Here is a 19,499-nt window from a genome sequence, read left to right as displayed (position 1 = left end):
GAAGGTCAGGGAAGAGCAACCCAGGCAGAAGGAACTAAAAACTTCTTAGTTAAAGACTTATTTTCAAAGTTGCTGGCCCACTCAAGGATTGGGGACCATGTTTAAAGAGATGGGATGTCACTGTTGAACAAACTGCTAAGATGAATCCCTCTCTACAATGATAGTGACTTTTTTCTCATGTAGTAATGGTTTTAGAGCTTTTAATTATCACCACCACCACCCATCTATCAGTTTCTTGTGCCGTGGTGGCTTGCATGTTGCTGTGATGCTGGAAGCTATGCCACTGGTATTTCAGATACCAGCAATGTCACCCATGGTGACCTGGTGATCTACTTCTGAAAATTCTCCCATGAAAATCTTCTGAATCACAATAGAACATTGTCTGACTCCCTTCCTTTTGACACATTATCAGGGGGGATAAGTCACTGGTGGAGGATACTATGCTTGGTGAAGTAGAGGGCTATGAAGGGTAAGGAGACCCTTGTTGAGATGGATTGGCACAGTAGCTGCAGTGATGTACTCAAATGTGCTAGAAATTGTAAGGATGACACAGGATCAGGCAACGTTTTGTTCTGTTGTACATTTTGTCATGAGTTGGAGATGACTCAGTTGCAGCTATCATTTATGTATCTAATTATTAAACCAAAAAAAACAAAAGTTGCTGTCAAGTCAGCTCTGGCTCACGGAGACATCATGTGTGTCAGAATAGAACTATGCTCCATAGGACCTTTATGACTGTGAACTTTTGGGGGGCAGATCACCAGGCCTTTCTGCCAAGGCACTTCCAGGTGAGTTCAAACTGCCAACCTTTCTTCTTCTTCTTTTTTTTTTAATTGTGCTTTAGGTAAAAGTTTACAGCTCAGGTTAATTTCTCAAACCACCGACCTTTCAATGAGTAGCTCAGCACTTAACCGTTTGGGCTACTCGCAGACTGTTACCTAATCATACCTAGCCCTAATCATCAGGTTTGTTTTTCATGGTGGATAAATTTCCACAGATACAGGCAACTCTCCGTTATTATGCATTTTCACAGGTGCACCGAATGCTTTGCAGGAAACTTCCATTCTTTCACATAGTGTTCTTTAATTACTCTTAGTGTTAACTTCACTTTAAATTTAATATACTTGAAAACTTTCAGCAAGTTTCACTTACTTAATTCCTGGTATAGCATCTTTATTTGTCCTTTACTAGTCCTATCATATGAAACTGCAAATGCTGTAATCCTTTTTTTTTTTTTTTCATTTCACTAACATTATCCATTGGTGAACATGGAGATTAGCTGTTTTGATGCCAAAGAGCAAAAGGTTGGAATTCAACATAAAAATGAAAACATATATGGAAAGGGGAACTAGAAGATACAAATATTTAGTGTCCATAGATCTGTATTTCTTTAGTGTCTCTGTATCTGTTTCTCTTTATTTTAGAAAAGGGATGAGGGATTATTTTCCCAATTATAAAAAAGCAATTAATTTCCAGCCCTTCAGCTGATAAATTTATTTGTTCTCTTTCCTAAACCAAAATCCTTCATATCTTCCTTAAAAAAATTAGACACAAAAATAAAATAAGCAATATTATATTGCAACAAGGAAACTTTAGATGGTGATACAATGTCCCCTCTGATACACAGAATTAAGTAAGTAAATTTAAGAAGAAACCTGGAGTCTGTGATAATAAATAGTATTTAACCTTCAACTCTCAGATACTATGTCATTTCAAGAAGCAGATTAGAAATAATATTAAATCAAGAACGCATCCTAAATGCCTACTATATTTTAGCCTTAATTTTTACCCAGTGCGATTATTCTAGTCTGTTAGGAAGATTTTTACATTTGTTTTTAATGAGATGAAAATTATTTGTCATTCATCTAAGTATCATAAAATAAAAGGGATTTGTGATATCACTGTGAAACACTCCTAAAGCATTTTAGCTTTCCAGGCTGGTCAGGTTCTCTTTTTCTTTTTTGTAATTATTTTAGGAGCTTTTAAAATAAAAGAATTTGAACTCGTAATTTTTAATGCTTGTAAGACATCATCAACACAGGATAAGACATTTTTGATCTGGTGTTTAGAGACTGAAACTGGCAAAACTCCTACTAATTTTGATAATGGTTGCTGTGGACTTGACAACTCGCACACTACTTAAGAAGTATACACAGGGACTCGTTTTGACTGACATATGAATGAGGCAGCTGCCCTGGAGGGATTTTGATTCTGAACGATGTGTAGCTGATTTCTCATTTAGTTAAGTGAGACATCTGGTGTGTCAAAGTGTAAGAAGTTTCCTAGTACAGAATTTTGTCTGTAGAACGGCAATAAATCTGTTGCTTTAGCTAATGAGAATCTGATTTCATAACTCCTTCACCGAACAGCGCCATAAGTACACCTACCCTGAACTTGGTACTCTTGAGCACTTTAGTGTATTAAAAAACCAAACCTGTTGCTGTTAAGTCAATTCCAACTCATAGTGACAGAGTAGAACTGCCGCATAGGGTTTCCAAGGCCATAATCTTTATGGAAGCAGACTGTCACATCTTTCTCTGGCAGAGCGGCTGATGAGTTCCAACCCTTGACTTCAGTTAGCAGTGTAGCTCTTTATTCTTTGGGCCACCAGGACTCCTTTTTTAATATACAGTGAACCTGGGAGAGCCAGAACTCAACAGGACTGCCTTGTTTTTCTTGGCCTCGAAAGTTTTCCACCTTTGACAGGGTGCAGCCTTAACCACTTTTCTGTCACTCATTTTAGTGGAAAATATTTGAGTTTTCCTTCTGTGACAGGTTTCTGCCTTACACAGATTGGGGCTTTCACAGGTTTTACTGTATTAGTTTCTAGTAATTTTCAGACTGCCACATCTTTCTCCTACGGAGCAACTGGAGGGTTTGAACCACTGACCTTTTGGTTAGCAGCTGGCCGCTTAACCGCTGTACTACCAGGGCACTTTAAGATTTTTTCTTTTAAAGGTTAACAAATATGCTGTATAGTATATCCTGATTTTAGGAAATAATATAGTATTAAATGTCATTTTAGATGTGCCTCTTACATATCAAGCAGAAGGAAGCCGGCAAGCTCTTAAAGTGTATTTCTCCATCGATAGTTATCATTTTGAACAACTGCCTCAACGGTTGAAAAATGGAGGAGGATTTAAAATTCATCCCGTTCTTTTTGCACAAGGTAAACTGCTTTCCTTTTGATTCTTACCAAATTTTATCATAAATTTAATTGTAGTGATCACAATTTTTTTTTTTAATTCAAAAATTCTCTGAGTACTTAAAAAAATATATTCACTTCTGGGAATGAATATTAAGAAAATGAGCTCATGTGGGTTAAATATTTATCAAATAGGATTGTGGCATGTTTTATAATGAAGAAACAAGACATTGTTTTAAATAAATAAACATAATTAAATTGATTTAAATAAATAGGCTGAATAAACTATGGTAAGCCCAAAACCAAACCTGTTGCCGTTGAGTCAATTCCATTGAGTCAATTCGACTGCCTTGGTTTTGCTGTGAAATGTTTATATTCTAATAAAAAAAAATGAAAAGAGTAGATGGGATAAAATCAATCTAGATAACTAAAGACCAGACAGGTATATGAAATCTGAATTCACTATGAAGTGGAAATTCTGCTTTGTACTATATCCATATTATTTAAAAACCCTGAATTCTGAGAGATTACTCTTTCTTCTAGTGCCATAGTTTAAGCTGTGGCTACCACAGACAGATGCTAGGCAATAATACATTTAACAGAGGGACGTTTCAGTGACTAGAAAGTCTTAGGAGTTATTAGAAGGTATTTTCGTTTCTTGTTGGAGGACTATGATATATATAAAAAAAAAGATTTTTTTTTTGTTTTTATATGGGTCAATTTAGATAGTACAGGATTCTGTAATGAACAGGAATAAAATAGAAACAATGAGGAAAAATAGGATCTTTGGAGACAAGTTAGGAGAGCAGTTTAACCTAAAATATATAAAAAGCTAATACAGCAATAGTTCTAGAAGGTAGGGGAGGTTACTCATTTGGAATGCTAACTTTTGGAGGGCGTAACCAGAGCTTGCAGTACTTAAATCCTCTTTGCTTCCCTTCCTTTCTTTCTTTTTTTGAAATTTTGTCTTTGAAGTCATTATTGAGATGACAGATGGCACTAAACATTTAAAAAAAATACTTTGTGGCATATTAATAAATAGCTGAATAATCATACCCAGCAGCAACTGTACCCTGGAAAAATAAGAGTGTTTTTCAAGTTAACTTCTCTTTTATAATTTTTCTAATGACAATTTCAGAATAACACACTGCCTTCACTTGATTCCGGCTCATAGCGACCCAACAGGACAGAGTAGAACAGCCCCATAGGGTTTCCAAGGCTGTAAATCCTAACGGAAGCAGACTGCCCCACCTTTCTCCCATGGAGCAGCTGGTGGGTTCGAACCCATCTTTTTGCTTAGCAGCTGACCACTGTAACCGCTGTGCCACCAGGGCACCTTAACATAAGAATGTTATTTCAGGAGAAACAATATCCCTGTTAAACGGTAACTTAAAGTTTAAAATGCAGTTTAAATGCGAACCATTAGATTTTATTACTCTTCCAACAGTAAGATTTGAAAAATGAATGAAATGAGGAGCAGTGGAAATATTTCTACAGTTGAGGTCACAAATGGGTAAAGAAGATGGGAAGTAATCTGTCTCATTAAAACTTTATTGGTGATGAAGTTTGTCTGTTTAAAGGGGGTGCAGAAGTTGCTCGACACTCATAAAACCCCCTGGAATGTTAGCTCCTCTTAGGGTTCCTCAAAATGACAGAAGCAAAGGAAATTCAGATCTAGTTAGTGGAGATTACCAGCCGAGAATTGGAAGAGATTTCCAACTGACGTCTATTCCTGGGATAAAAGTTTATTTGAAGAATTTTAGTTTTGTATGTACATAGGGCTTTTCTAGCAAATAGAAAAAAAAAAAAGAAATTGAAAATTTCCTGGGAAATATATTAATGACAGCCCTCCGGAAATACTGTTTTTTCTTCCTGGTTGGAGCCGCAGGCAAAGGGGGACACACTAGTTGAGGGGGTATCTTGTGGACGCCAGATCTACTGTTAGATCAAGAATCCCAGGGTTGATGGTACGCAGGGTACACTTTAGAGGACATGTATTGCCGAAGGCCAGAGTTCTAGAAGAGAAATCTAGGCAGATAAAAAAGAAAGCCTACACATTTATACAGATCCCTAAGGTAAGGAACACAGAAGCATCCAGACAATGTCAGCACAACCCATAACCAAAGTGCTAGAAGGTGAAGATCACACTAAAGCCATCTTCTGGCCAGTATTCCTAAGTACTTCCTACAGGTCAGGAAATGAATCCTTTTGGAACCCCTGCATCCCTGGCAAGATAAAGCAAGTAATAATAAATTGGATGAAAATAAGTGGAAACATGGCACACTTATGGTCTTTAAATGATTTAATCTTTAATGTTCTCTAACAATAATTAGGTTTCCTTTTTTTTTTTTGCCGACCACCTAAATTTAATGGAATGTCTTCCTTTCACTAATTCAAAAGTATTAGAAGTAAAAAAAGCAAGCAAATCGTATTTAAATAATGCTTTTAATTAAATACTATTCAATAAATTAAATGTTTATCTAACCAAATCTATCAGTACTACTGTTGAGAAATATGTTATTTATAGAAGGGAACTAAAGAAACTAAACAAGAAAATGTTGAGAGACCAAGAATCGAAGTTACCACGACAATATTATATATTTAACCTACTTTGGCTGAGAATAGATATTTATTATGTGCAATGTCATTCCATTTTCTTTTTTTTATAAATAGCAGTGAATAAAAAAACTGTTTAGCTAAAACAGGCAATGCTTCCCTCCTCTCCTTTCTTTGCCATATAAACTTTAGATTTTAAATACAGAACTCATTTTTTTTTCCATTTCCTTTCAACCCCATACATGTGCCATGAAATTCTTGCAAAGATTCTTGGCAATGTATTCAGAGTCTTTTCCTCCTTTTAAAAATATTTACATAATTGTGAATTTTAACAATCTTGTTAATTTGGAAACACCAGTACCAACTCATGGCGACCCCATGAAGAGAACGGTATTCTATAGGATTTTCAATGGCTGAGTTTTTGGAAGTAGATCACCAGGCCTTTCTTCCAAGGAGCCTCTGAGTGGACTCGAACCTTTAACCTTTCGGTTAGCAGCAAAGCATATTAAGCATTGGCAGCTCTAAGGGATTCCAATTTGGAAATATTGTCTATAAATGTAACAAAAATGACAATTTATGAGAATATAGAAATTATATTAAATTATATTTATATAATTGTTTGATTTCTTGTAACCAGATTTTAGAGCAGGACAGGCTATTCTAGCCAAAGTCAAATCAGCAAGACCTTTGTGAAAACTGGATCCCAGATTGAATCTTTCCCTACCCTCTTCCAGTTCAGTTGTTTTCCTCAGGATTCTTCTGCCAATCTTTCTGGTCTTAGGCCACAAATTGATATTTCCTTGTATAGTCCTTCCTCTGAGTCCTGAAACTTCCCATTTTGTTAAGCACACACATGCAAATCCATATCCCATGGAAAGTGAATTAGACATTGCCCATAAAGCACCTGGCATGTTGTCTAGATCATGGAATGCATTCAGTAAATGATAACAATAGTTATAGGCTCTATTAATACTATTATTTAATTTAATTCTTTCCCAGTAACCCGAACTAGTACCCGATTCTGATTCATAGCAACCCTACAGGACAGAGTAAAACTGCCCCATAGGATTTCCAAGACTAATCTTATGGAAGCAGACTGCCACATCTTTCTCCTAAAGAGCTGCTGGTGGGTTTGAACTGCTGACTTTTTGGTTAGTAATCAAGTACTTAAACACCGCGCCACCATGGCTCCTTCCATAATTAGTAGGCACTCCTGTTATTTCCATTTCACAAATGAGAAACCTGAGTACCTCAGATATTAATTACCTTGCCAGCTACTAAGGAGCAGAACGTGGAGTTTTACTTCAGTGCAAATGCTTCTTACATCATTAGCTTTGCAACCATGAAGAATACTTCACATTGATGTATGAGTATTGATAGACTTAATCCTCTTGGAATATTTGCCTTTGACAATAAAAGCTTGTTAACAAAAGTGAACATGGAATTATGGCATGTGTTTGAGGATTGTTTTTTCAGGAAGCCTTCCATTTATTGCTTGTGTTTTCAGGACCAGAAGCTTGCCAGAACAGTTGCAAATATTCTAATTCATGCAGAAGTCATAAAGACTAAAAAAAGAAAACCAACAACCCTTGACAAAAAAAAAAAAAAAATGGACACAAGCCTATAGTTTGGATTTCCTGAACTGAACTAAATGTAGTATGCTTTCTCTCAAGTATTCTACCATTGCTTTTCATAATTACAAACCAATAATATCATTTTTTAAAATTCCAAAGGTAGCAATACTCTTTAAAATTTTTTGTTTTCATTAGTGTTCTAGAACTCTGAGTAGCACAGATTAAAAATAGCAGTCCCTTTCCTATTTTCTCCAAAAAATGATCATGGCAGTTTGTGAATTTGTAGAAATGCCATTATTTAGAAACGATTGCATTAAACAGTTAAAAAAAATTGATGTTTATTAATTTTGAAATAGTCTGTTGAAAATAAGCTTATAAATGGTAATACATTTAAAAGAAAATTAATTCACATTTCCATACCGGACCCACTGCCATTCCTGTTGCTGCCAACCTCTCCATAGGAAATCTTGTCTTTCTAGATCCTTTCATGGGATTTGTTTCCTCTCAAAATTTTAAAAATACAACCCCATCAAGCTTAAAGGAAAAAGAAAACTTAACCAAAAAAGAATGCAATCTGTATTAATCAAAAGAACACTCGAAATGAGTACGAAGTTATAAATATGGTCGTGCTTATTTATTTACTAGCCATTTGAATAAAAATGATTTTCTAAGATTTGCTTTATATACCTTAATATTTTTTAATTTAATTGAGGCTACAAGAGAATGTGAATATACATGCAGAGTGGTAAACGTCCATTAATTTACTCTGATATATGGTAATGCATCGTTCTGCCTCTCATACATATGTTCCGAATGTATATTTGGGTGTGTGTGTCTGTACACATGTGCATAAAAACCAAAAACCTATTGCCGTCAAGTTGACTCTAACGCATAGCAACCCTATAGGACAGAATAGAACTGCCCCATAGGGTTTCCAAGGACATAAATCTTTACAGAAGCAAACTGTCAACTATCCGTCTTTCTTCTGCAGAGAGCAGCTGGTGGATTCTAACCACAGACCTTTTGGTTGGCAGTCAAGTGCTTAACGACTGTACCACCAGGGCTCCTTATGTGTATTCCAAAACCCAAAAATTCACTGCAGTCAAGTCGATTCCAACTTATAACAACCCTATAGGACAGAGTAGAACTGCCCCATAGGGTTTCCAAGGCTGTAAATCTTTACAAAAGCAGACTGCCACATCTTTCTCCTGTAGAGAAGCTGGTGGGCTCGAACTGCTGATGTTCAGTTAGCAGCCAAGCACTTTAACCACTGTGCCACTGGGGCTCCTTCCTTGTATGTATAATAAGTAATGTGTGTGTGTGTGTGTATACACATACATATACACCCACTTCTCACTTATTGACATGGTTAGGTTCCAAAGACCAGGTTGTTATTGTTGTTGGAAATGAAGAATGACCACATCAGATGACAAAATGGAGGATGGCATCTTCACATAACTGCCAAACCACTGAGACTTACGGCCCAGCTAGGCTGACACATATCCTTAACCATCACAGCTAGTATCTCACTTCGCACCATGGCATTCGTTACTGCCAGACATACATTGTTAATGTGCAAAATAGTCAGATGGTAGATTTTTTACTATTGTTGTTAGTGCAGAATGTCAGATAACAAGAGAGTTGGTAAATGAGGGCTAATTGTACATATGTGTGCGTGTATATGTATATATATATATACACGCACACATATATGTATAAAGGAAACCTTGGTGGCATAGCGGTTAGAATCCACCAGGCGCTCCTTGGAAACCCTGTGGGGCAATTCTGCTCTGTCCTGTAGGATTGCTGTGAGTCAGAATTGACTCGACGGCAACAGGTTATATGTATAAAATAAGAAGTTTGAGTTTAGCTCCAGAAAATGGGTGTAAGATGTTTTAAAAATAGAAGATAGTTTAAGATAGAAATGTACTTAATCACCAAATGTTTGACGTTTATTTTAAGAATGACTTTGATTAATTTTTGGACTAGTTCAAGATAGTTTCTTGCGTCTGTGTTTATACTTGGTTCCATTTGATACAGTTACTAATAGTGCAAAAAAAAAAATAGTGCATTAGATTACTCTAAATGTGGAGAAATCAAGTCCAAAAAATCCTGTGTAAAGTACATTTACTTGTTTACCCAGCACTGGAGAGCATGGAGGGATATTATTACAAAGACAATGTTTCAGTGGAAGAATTTCAAGCCCAGATAAATGCAGCCTCATTGGAAAAGGTCAGACAGTACAACCAGAAGCTCAGGTATGTAGTAGTACAAGTTTTATTGTATTTTTTTAAAAGCGAATTTCCATATTTTATAGGAACTCATCAATAGGATCATTTATATTACTCAATGTATTAGATTATTGCTGATGATGTTTCCTTTGACAAAAAGCTCTCTAATTTAGGATTTAATATTTCTAATACTGTAATGGGTACTGTTTTTGAAAAGAAAAGAATTTTTTCAAAATAGTATTTTGAAAATTTTAATACTAGTGTTTTAATTTATAGAAAAGATAAAGGTGAAGGAGAAGAGATTAAACATTTAGTTGACCATTTCCATGAAAAAGAGCATGGATATATTTTATAGTGATCTCCCCTGGGAGATTCGGTGGATTAAGAGTAAAATAGTTTCCTTCACGTACTATTAAAGAGTTGGCACCTTCACGTCACGCAGAGAGGAGTAGGTTTTATGTGGACGGGTAGGGGAAAAAAAGTTGTGATAGAACCTGTACTTGGTATTGGAAAAACATCTGCTTTTAAATATATAAATTAATGCTTGTGTTTTGCTGTTTTTCCCCTAAAGAACAGCGTTAGTGGTTCAGTGATAAATGACAGGAGAAGTTAACCAGAATAAGTAGAGGGAAGACATAATTCAGAAGTTTTGATTTTTAACAAATAAATGATACCCTGCTTTCTTAAAAATTAGTCTGTTGATGGGTGACTTTTTAAAATTACTTAACAGACTCAGAGTTTATTTCTGAAATAAAAATATTATTCTTCTACCCAGAGCTCTAAGAACTCAAGAATATTATTGTGACATTTTCTGCACTTGTCCACAATATGGCTAATCTGTGAAGATAAATTAATTCCTAAAATGCCTGACACGTAGAAGTGTTTGTCCTGGTGATTACCACCAATGGGTAGTCCTTCTTCCATTATGAATGCTTTGTTTCTTTCTCCCTGTCCGCACAATCCTGCCCCTTCTCCTAGGTCCTCTACTTCATTCAGTCACTTCACCATCTTCAGAAACACTTAAATGTCAAAGCCCCAAGATCTGTCTGGATTACTCTTTTTCTCTTCCTCCTGAGATGTAATTGGAGATCCTGATGATCTGGGCTCAAAACGTCTCTTAGACTGCTCCATTTTTATTACCTTCTCTTGATCACTATTTCTCAAAGTTGTATGGTTTACTGACTCCTTTCACAGGGGAAAAAAGGTTAATCTTGAATTTTTTAAATGTATGTCCACCGACTAAGAAACACAGACTTAAGAAGCTGAACTTCAATCTTGTGAAAATCTTTCAATTGAGAACTGTCATCACAAAAGAGAAATTTTGCTTCATAATTGATAAAATATATTTTTAGGTCATATTTGAAATGAATACATAAAATTTAAGCATTCATGTGGGAGATGTATGTCTGGAGAATACACCCCTGGACTCCAGTTTGAGGGAACAGCATCCTAACAAATCTCCTGTCTAAGCAGCAATGTTGTTTTAATCTGCTCAGTGTATTGCTTCCAGAATAATAATTTTAAACCACAGGTATTACCATGTCACTCTTATGCTCAACAATTGTGGGCATGGTACAGGACTGGGCAGTGTTTCATTCTGTTGTACACAGTTCCTATGAGTCAGAACCGACTTGACGGCACCTAACAACAGCAACAGCTTCTGCTCAAAGAAGGTGCACAAAGAAGGTCCAAGCACCTTAGTGTGGCAATGGAGGTTGTACATGACTTGACCCAGGATTTTTTTTTTCTATATTATCCTTATTTCTAATCTTGCACTATACTTTCCCTCTTCTATTACTTTTTGCCCCTCACTTAGCATCTGCTTCTTCAGTCTCCACCTGTTTGCAAAACTACTGTTCAAATGATTCAATGACTAGCCAAAGTATACTCTCCTTCATAAAATCTTTTTCCTTTTTAACTGGCCTGGGTGAGGCCTGGGCATTAGAATTTTCAGAAGCTCCCTAAGAGATTCTAATGTGCAGCCAAAGTTGAAAACCACTTTCCTCCATCAGTAGTTCTCATATGGTCCCTAGACCAGCAGCATCAGCATCTTCTGGGAACTTGTTAGAAACTCTTGGGATGGGCCCAGCAATGTCCAGGTAATTCTCAGCATGCTCAAATTTCGGTACCACTGCCCTTGACTTAAATGAACACCAGATCACTCTTCTATTTATTTTATTTATGGCTATTACAGAGTTAGGTTTTTCTCACCGATGATACAATTTGTGTATGTGTTTCTAGTCATTTTTATTTCATTATAAGCTCTTTGAGATAGATGAGGGCTAAGTTTATTATGGTGTCTCCCACTGTGTTTTTCAAAGAGCTTTGCACAAGAATCTGTCTACAAATGTATGCTTACTTGTGTTAATCCTTTACTTATAAAAGCAGAGAGAAATGGGAATGTAGCATACTATAACCCTTGTGGTTTTTTTTTTTTTTTTAATTAATTTTTATTTTGCTCTAAGTGCAAGTTTGCAAATCAGGTCAGTCTTTCATATAAAAATTTACATACACCTTGCCATAGACTTTTAATTGCTCTCCCTCTAAAGAGATAGCACAGTCCTTGCCTCCATTCTCTTTCCTCAGGTCCATTTGGGTAGCTTCTGGCCCCCTCCACTCTCATCTCCCCTCCAGACAGGAGATGCTAACATAGCCTCATATGTCTACTAGATCCAAGAAGCTCGTTCTTTACCAGTATCATTTTCCATCCTATATTCCAGTCCAATCCCTATCTGAAGAGTTGGCTTTGGGAGTGGTTCTAGTCTTGGGCTAACGGAAGGTCTGGGGACCATGGCCTCTGGGGTCCTTCTAGTCCCAGTCTGACCATTAAGTCTGGTCTTTTTATGAGAATTTGGGGTCTGCATCCCACTGCTCTTCTGCTCCCTCAGAGGTTCTCTGTTGAGTTCCCTGTCAAGGCAGTCATTGGTTGTGGCCGGGCACCATCTAGTTCTTCTAGTCTCAGGCTGATGTAGTCTCCAGTTTATGTGGTCCTTTCTGTCTCTTAGGCTCATAATTACCTTGTACCTTTGGTGTTCTTCATTCTTCCTTGCTCCAGGTGGGTTGAGAACCATTGATGCATCTTAGATGGCCGCTTGCTAGCGTTTAAGACCCCAGATGCCACTCCCCAAAGTGGGATGCAGAATGTTTTTTAATAGATTTTATTATGCCAATTGACTTAGGTGTCCCCTGAAACTATGGTCCTCAAACCCCTGCCCCTGCTATGCTGGCCTTTGAAGCGTTCAGTTTATTCAGGAAACTTCTTTGCTTTTGGTTTAGTCCAGTTGCATTGACCTCCCCTGTATTGTGTATTGTCTTTCCCTTCACCTAAAATAAAACTTATCTACTATTTAATTAGTGAATGCCCCTCTCCCTCCCTCCCTCCCTCCGCCCTCTCGTAACCATCAAAGAATATTTTCTTCTCTGTTTAAACTATTTCTCCAGTTCTTTTAATAGTGGTCTTATACAATATTTGTTCTTTTGCAACTAATTTCACTCAGCATAATGCCTTCCAGATTCCTCCATGTTATTAAATGTCTCACAGATTTATCACTGCTCTTTATCGATGTGTAGTATTCCATTGTGTGAATATACCATAATTTATTTATCCATTCATCTGCTGATGGGCACCTTGGTTGCTTCCATCGTTTTGCTATCGTAAAACAGTGCTGCAGTGAACATGGGTGTGCATATATCTGTTTGTGTAAAGGCTCTTATTTCTCTAGGATATATTCTAAGGAGTGGGATTGCTAGATCGTATGGTAGGTCTGTTTCTAGTTTTTTAAAGAAGTGCCAAATTGATTTCCAAAGTGGTTGTACCTTTTTACATTCCTACCAGCAGCATATAAGTATTCCAGCCTCTCCACAACCTTTCCAACATTTATTTTTATGTGTTTTTTGGATTAATGCCAGCCTTGTTGGAGTGAGATGGAATCTAACTGTAATTTTGATCTGCATTTGTCCAATGGCTAATGATCGTGAGCATTTCCTCGTGTATCTATTAGCTACCTGAATGTCATCGTTAGTGGAGTGTCTGTTCATATTCTTTGCCCGTTTTTTAGTTGAGTTAATTGTCATTTTGTGGTTGAGTTTTAGCAGGATCGTGTAGATTTTAGAGATCAGGCACTGATCAGAAATGTCATAGCTAAAAACTTTTTCCTAGTCTGTAGGTAGTCTTTTTACTCTTTTGGTGAAATCTTTGGTTTTTTTTGGGGGGGGGGTGAGCATAGGTGTTTGCTTTTTAGGAGCTCCCGGTTATCTGGTTTCTCTTCTGCATTTTTAGTAATGTTTTGTATACTGTTTATGCCATGTATTAGGGCTCCTAACATTGTCCCTATTTTTTCTTCCCTGATCTTTACCATTTTAGATTTTGTGTTTAGGTCTTTGATCCATTTTGAGTTAGTTTTTGTGCATGGAGTGAGGTATGGGTCTTGTTTCATTTTTTTGCAGATGGATATCCAGTCATGCCAGCACCATTTGTTAGAAGACTGTCTTTTCCTTCTGAGTTTTTTTAAAAACAGAAATATAATGTATTTATATTATATTCTATTTATTACATTACATTATATATGCTACGTTATGATATATATGTAGCTCATATATAGCAGATCCATGACAAGATGTTTAATAATGACTCTATATTAAGACATACGGGACATGTATTAATTACATGCTAGCTATCCTTTTCTTGTAAGAAAACATTTTACCTTTTCTTGCTTGGAGAAAACATTTTTAAAAGTACAAACTCCTCAGTTAAATTAGGTGCCTGCATCAGTAATGACCTACGATATAACCTACTTGTGCATATTAGATTTCCTTTGCATAGGAAGACACTTATCTTCCTCTTTACCCCCAATAACGCCTTCTCTTCTTGCCCATTTCTTGAATAAGGATGCTAATTTCTTCCTTAATTTTCCCTGTTACTGTGTAACCACAACTACTCTTAATTCTTCTTGGGCCATCTGTTCTTGGTGTTCAGGTAGAATCACAGGTCGCTGTTGACCACTCCTTTGAAGGGGCTCTTATTGCCCATCTTAGAAAGTAGCCCCAAGGTGTCACTCATGCCTCATAGCCTTAGCCCTTTTGAACACTTTCACTGAAAACCATTTCATTCTGAAGATTAATTTGTATATTTACTAATTGGACCCCATAAAGGGCCTTTTTCTTCTTAGCTTTAAAACAAAGGAACAAATAATATACTCTTTTTTTTTTAATTAACTTTTATTGAGCTTCAAGTGAACGTTTACAGATCAAGTCAGTCTGTCACATATAAGTTAATATACATCTTACTCCTTACTCCCACTTGCTTTCCCCCTAATGAGTCAGCCCTTCCAGTCTCTCCTTTCGTGAAAACTTTGGCAGCCTCCAACTCTCTCTATCCTCCCATCCCCCCTCCAGACAGGAGACGCCAACACAGTCTCAAGTGTCCACCTGATATTATTAGCTCACTCTTCATCAGCATCTCTCCCACCCACTGTCCAGTCCGTTTCATGTCTGATGAATTGTCTTTGGGGATGGTTCCTGTCCTGTGCCAACAGAAGGTTTGGGGACCATGATCGCCGGGCTTCCTCTAGTCACATCCAGACCATTAAGTATGGTCTTTTTATGAGAATTTGGGGTCTGCATCCCACTTATCTCCTGCTCCCTCAGGGGTTCCCTATTGTGCTCCCTGTCAGGGCAGTCATCGATTGTGGCCGGTCACCAACTAGTTCTTCTGTTCTCAGGATAATGTAGGTCTCTGGTTCATGTGGCCCTCTCTGTCTCTTGGGCTCTTAGTTGTCGTGTGACCTTGGTGTTCTTCATTCTCCTTTGATCCAGGTGGGTTGAGACCAGTTGATGCATCTTAGATGGCCGCTTGTTAGCTTTTAAGACCCCAGACGCCACATTTCAAAGTGGGATGCAGAATGTTTTCATAATAGAATTATTTTGCCAATTGACTTAGAAGTCCCCTTAAACCATGCTCCCCAAACCCCCGCCCTTGCTCCACTGACCTTTGAAGCATTCATTTTATCCCGGAAGCTTCTTTGCTTTTGGTCCAGTCCAATTGAGCTGACCTCCCCTGTATTGAGTGTTGTCCTTCCCTTCACCTAAAGCAGTTCTTATCTACTAATTAATCAATAAAAAACCTTCTCCCTCCCTCCCTCCCTCCCTCCCCGCCTCGTAACCACAAAAGTATGTGTTCTTCTCAGTTTTTACTATTTCTCAAGATCTTATAACAGTGGTCTTATACAATATTTATCCTTTTGCCTCCGACTAATTTCGCTCAGCATAATGCCTTCCAGGTTCCTCCATGTTATGAAATGTTTCACAGATTCGTCACTGTTCTTTATCGATGCGTAGTATTCCATTGTGTGAATATACCACAATTTATTTACCCATATTCATCCGTTGATGGACACCTTGGTTGCTTCCAGCTTTTTGCTATTGTAAACAGAGCTGCAATAAACATGGGTGTGCATATATCTGTTTGTGTGAAGGCTCTTGTTTCTCTAGGGTATATTCTGAGGAGTGGGATTTCTGGGTTGTATGGTAGTTCTATTTCTAACTGTTTAAGATAACGCCAGATAGATTTCCAAAGTGGTTGAACCATTTGACATTCCCACCAGCAGTGTATAAGAGTTCCAATCTCTCCGCAGCCTCTCCAACATTTATTATTTTGTGTTTTTTGGATTAATGCCAGCCTTGTTGGAGTGAGATGGAATCTCATTGTAGTTTTCATTTGCATTTCTCTAATGGCTAATGATCAAGAGGATTTCCTCATATATCTGTTACCTGCCTGAGTATCTTCTTTAGTGACGTGTGTGTTCATATCCTTTGCCCACTTCTTGATTGGGTTGTTTGTCTTTTTGTGGTTGAGTTTTGACAGAATCATGTAGATTTTAGAGATCAGGCGCTGGTCGGAGATGTCATAGCTGAAAATTCTTTCCCAGTCTGTAGGTGGTCTTTTTACTCTTTTGGTGAAGTCTTTAGATGAGCATAGGTGTTTGATTTTTAGGAGCTCCCAGTTATCGGGTTTGTCTTCGTCATTTTTGGTAATGTTTTGTATTCTGTTTATGCCTTGTATTAGGCTCCTAACGTTGTCCCAATTTTTTCTTCCATGATCTTTATCGTTTTAGTCTTTAGGTCTTTGATCCACTTGGAGTTAGTTTTTGTGCATGGTGTGAGGTATGGGTCCTGTTTCATTTTTTGGTAAATGGATATCCAGTTATGCCAGCACCATTTGTTAAAAAGACTATCTTTTCCCCAATTAACTGACACTGGTCCTTTGTCAAACATCAGCTGCTCATACGTGGATGGATTTATATCTGGGTTCTCAATTCTGTTCCATTGGTCTATGTGCCTGTTGTTGTACTAGTACCAGGCTGTTTTGACTACTGTGGGTGTATAATAGCTTCTGAAATCAAGTAGAGTGAGGCCTCCCACTTTCTTCTTCTTTGTCAGTAATGCTTTGCTTATCCAGGGCTTCTTTCCCTTCCATATGAAATTGGTGATTTGTTTCTCTATCACCTTAAAAAAATGACATTGGAATTTGGATCGGAAGTGCGTTATATGTATAGATGGCTTTTGGTAGAATAGACATTTTTACTATGTTAAGTCTTCCTATCCATGAGCAAGGTATGTTTTTCCACTTAAGTACATCCTTTTTAATTTCTTGTAGGAGAGCTTTGTAGTTTTCTTTGTATAGGTCTTTTACATCTTTGGTAAGATTTATTCCTAAGTATTTTATGTTCTTGGGGGCTACTGTGAATGGTATTGATTTGGTTATTTCCTCTTCGGTGTTCTTTTTGTTGATGTAGAGGAATCCAAGTGATTTTTGTATGTTTATCTTATAACCTGAGACTGCCAAACTCTTCTATTAGTTTCAGTAGTTTTCTGGAGGATTCCTTAGGGTTTTCTGTGTATATGATCATGTCATCTGCAAATAGAGATAATTTTATTTCCTCCTTGCCAATCCGGATGCCTTTTATTTGTTTGTCTAGCCTAATTGCCCTGGCTAGGACTTCTAGCACAATGTTGAATAAGAGCAGTGATAAAGGGCATTCTTATCTGGTTCCTGTTCTCAAGGGAAATGCTTTCAGGTTCTCTCCATTTAGAGTGATGTTGGCTGTTGGCTTTGCATAAAAAAAAAAAAAAAAAATTTTTTTTTTAATGCATAGATGCCCTTTATTATGTTGAGGAATTTTCCTTCAGTTCCTATTTTGGTGAGAGTTTTTATCATAAATGGGTGTTGGACTTTGTCAAATGCCTTTTCTGCATCAATTGATTCGATCATGTAGTTTTTGTCTTTTATTTATGTGGTGGATTACATTAATGGTTTTTCTGATATTAAACCAGCCTTGCATTGCTTGATATATTTTTTTCCGTCCTTTGAGTTTTAGTTTGTTGTGTCTCTAAGTCTAAGGTGTGTCTCTTGTAGGCAGCATATAGACGGATTGTGTTTCTTTATCCAGTCCGAGACTCTCTGTCTCTTTATTGGTGCATTTAGTCCATTTACATTCAGCATAATTATAGATAAATAAGTGTTTAGTGTTGTCATTTTGATGCCTTTTTATGTGTGTTGTTGACAATTTCATTTTTCCACATACTTTTTTGTGCTGAGACGTTTTTCTTAGTAAATTGTGAGATCCTCATTTTCGTAGTGTTTGACTTTATGTTAGTTTAGTCGTTACGTTTTTCTTGGCTTTTATCTTGAGTTATGGAGTTGTTATACCTCTTTGTGGTTACGTTATTATTTACCCCTATTTTTCTAAGTAAAAACCTAACTTGTATTGTTCTATATCGCCTTGTATCACTCTCCATATGGCAGTTCTATGCCTCCTGTATTTAGTCCCTCTTTTTGATTATTGTGAGCTTTTACATATTGACTTCAGTGATTCCCTGTTATGAGCATTATTTTTTTTTTTTAATTAATCTTAATTTGTTTTTGTGATTTCCCTATTTGAGTTGATATCAGGATGTTCTGTTTTGTGACCTTGTGTTGTGCTGGTATCTGATGTTATTGGTTTTCTGACCAAACAGTATCCTTTAGTATTTCTTGTAGCTTTGGTTTGGTTTTTGCAAATTCTCTAAACTTGTGTTTATCTGTAAATATCTTAATTTCACCTTCATATTTGAGAGAGAGTTTTGCTGGATATATGATCCTTGGCTGGCAGTTTTTCTCCTTCAGTGTTCTGTATATGTTGTCCCATTCCCTTCTTGCCTGCATGGTTTCTGCTGAGTAGTCTGAACTTATTCTTATTGATTCTCCCTTGAAGGAAACCTTTCTTTTCTCCCTGGCTGCTTTTAAAATTTCTCTTTATCTTTGGTTTTCGCGAGTTTGATAATAATATGTCTTGGTGTTTTTCTTTTTGGATCAATCTTAAATGGGGTTCGATGAGCATCTTGGATAGATACCCTTTCATCTTTCATGATGTCAGGGAAGTTTTCTGTCAGGAGATCTTCAACTATTTTCTCTGTGTTTTCTGTCCTCCCTCCCTGTTCTGGGACTCCAATCACCCGCAGGTTATCCTTCTTGATAGAGTCCCAATGATTCTTAGGGTTTCTTCATTTTTTTAAATTCTTTTATCTGATTTTTTTTCAGCTATGTTAGTGTTAATTCCCTGGTCCTCCAGATGTCCCAGTCTGCATTCTAATTGCTCAAGTCTGCTCCTCTGACTTCCTATTGCATTGTCTAACTCTGTAATTTCATTGTTAATCTTTTGGATTTCTACATGCTGTCTCTCTATGGATTCTTGCAACTTATTAATTTTTCCACTATGTTCTTGAATAATCTTTTTGAGTTCTTCAACAGTTTTATCAGTGTGTTCCTTGGCTTTTTCTGCAGTTTGCCTTATTTCATTTGTGATGTCTTGAAGCATTCTGTAAATTAGTTTTTTATATTCTGTATCTGATAATTCCAGAATTGTATCTTCATTTGGGAAAGATTTTGATTCTTTTGTTTGGGGGGTTGTAGAAGCTGTCATGGTCTGCTTCTTTATGTGGTTTGATATGGACTGC

At 37.0% G+C, this 19,499-nt stretch overlaps 1 protein-coding gene across 4 annotated transcripts in view; it reads left to right on the top strand.

Annotated features, from left to right (window-relative positions):
* Nucleotides 1-19,499, top strand: part of PREX2 (phosphatidylinositol-3,4,5-trisphosphate dependent Rac exchange factor 2) — a 377,098-nt gene that overhangs the window by 252,985 nt on the left and 104,614 nt on the right. For 3 of the 4 annotated variants that reach the window (XM_049853516.1, XM_049853518.1, XM_049853517.1), the window contains exons 34-35: nt 3,026-3,169; nt 9,419-9,533. In XM_049853516.1, coding sequence (XP_049709473.1) covers nt 3,026-3,169; nt 9,419-9,533 — 259 coding nt within the window. Of the gene's footprint in view, nt 1-3,025; nt 3,170-9,418; nt 9,534-19,499 lie in introns of those variants that run through there. The other variant, XR_007513231.1, reaches the window with a different exon arrangement.

This window comes from Elephas maximus, chromosome 15, assembly GCF_024166365.1.
Source record: "Elephas maximus indicus isolate mEleMax1 chromosome 15, mEleMax1 primary haplotype, whole genome shotgun sequence".
NCBI lineage: Eukaryota > Metazoa > Chordata > Mammalia > Proboscidea > Elephantidae > Elephas > Elephas maximus.
This window is presented reverse-complemented; position numbering and strand designations above follow the sequence as displayed.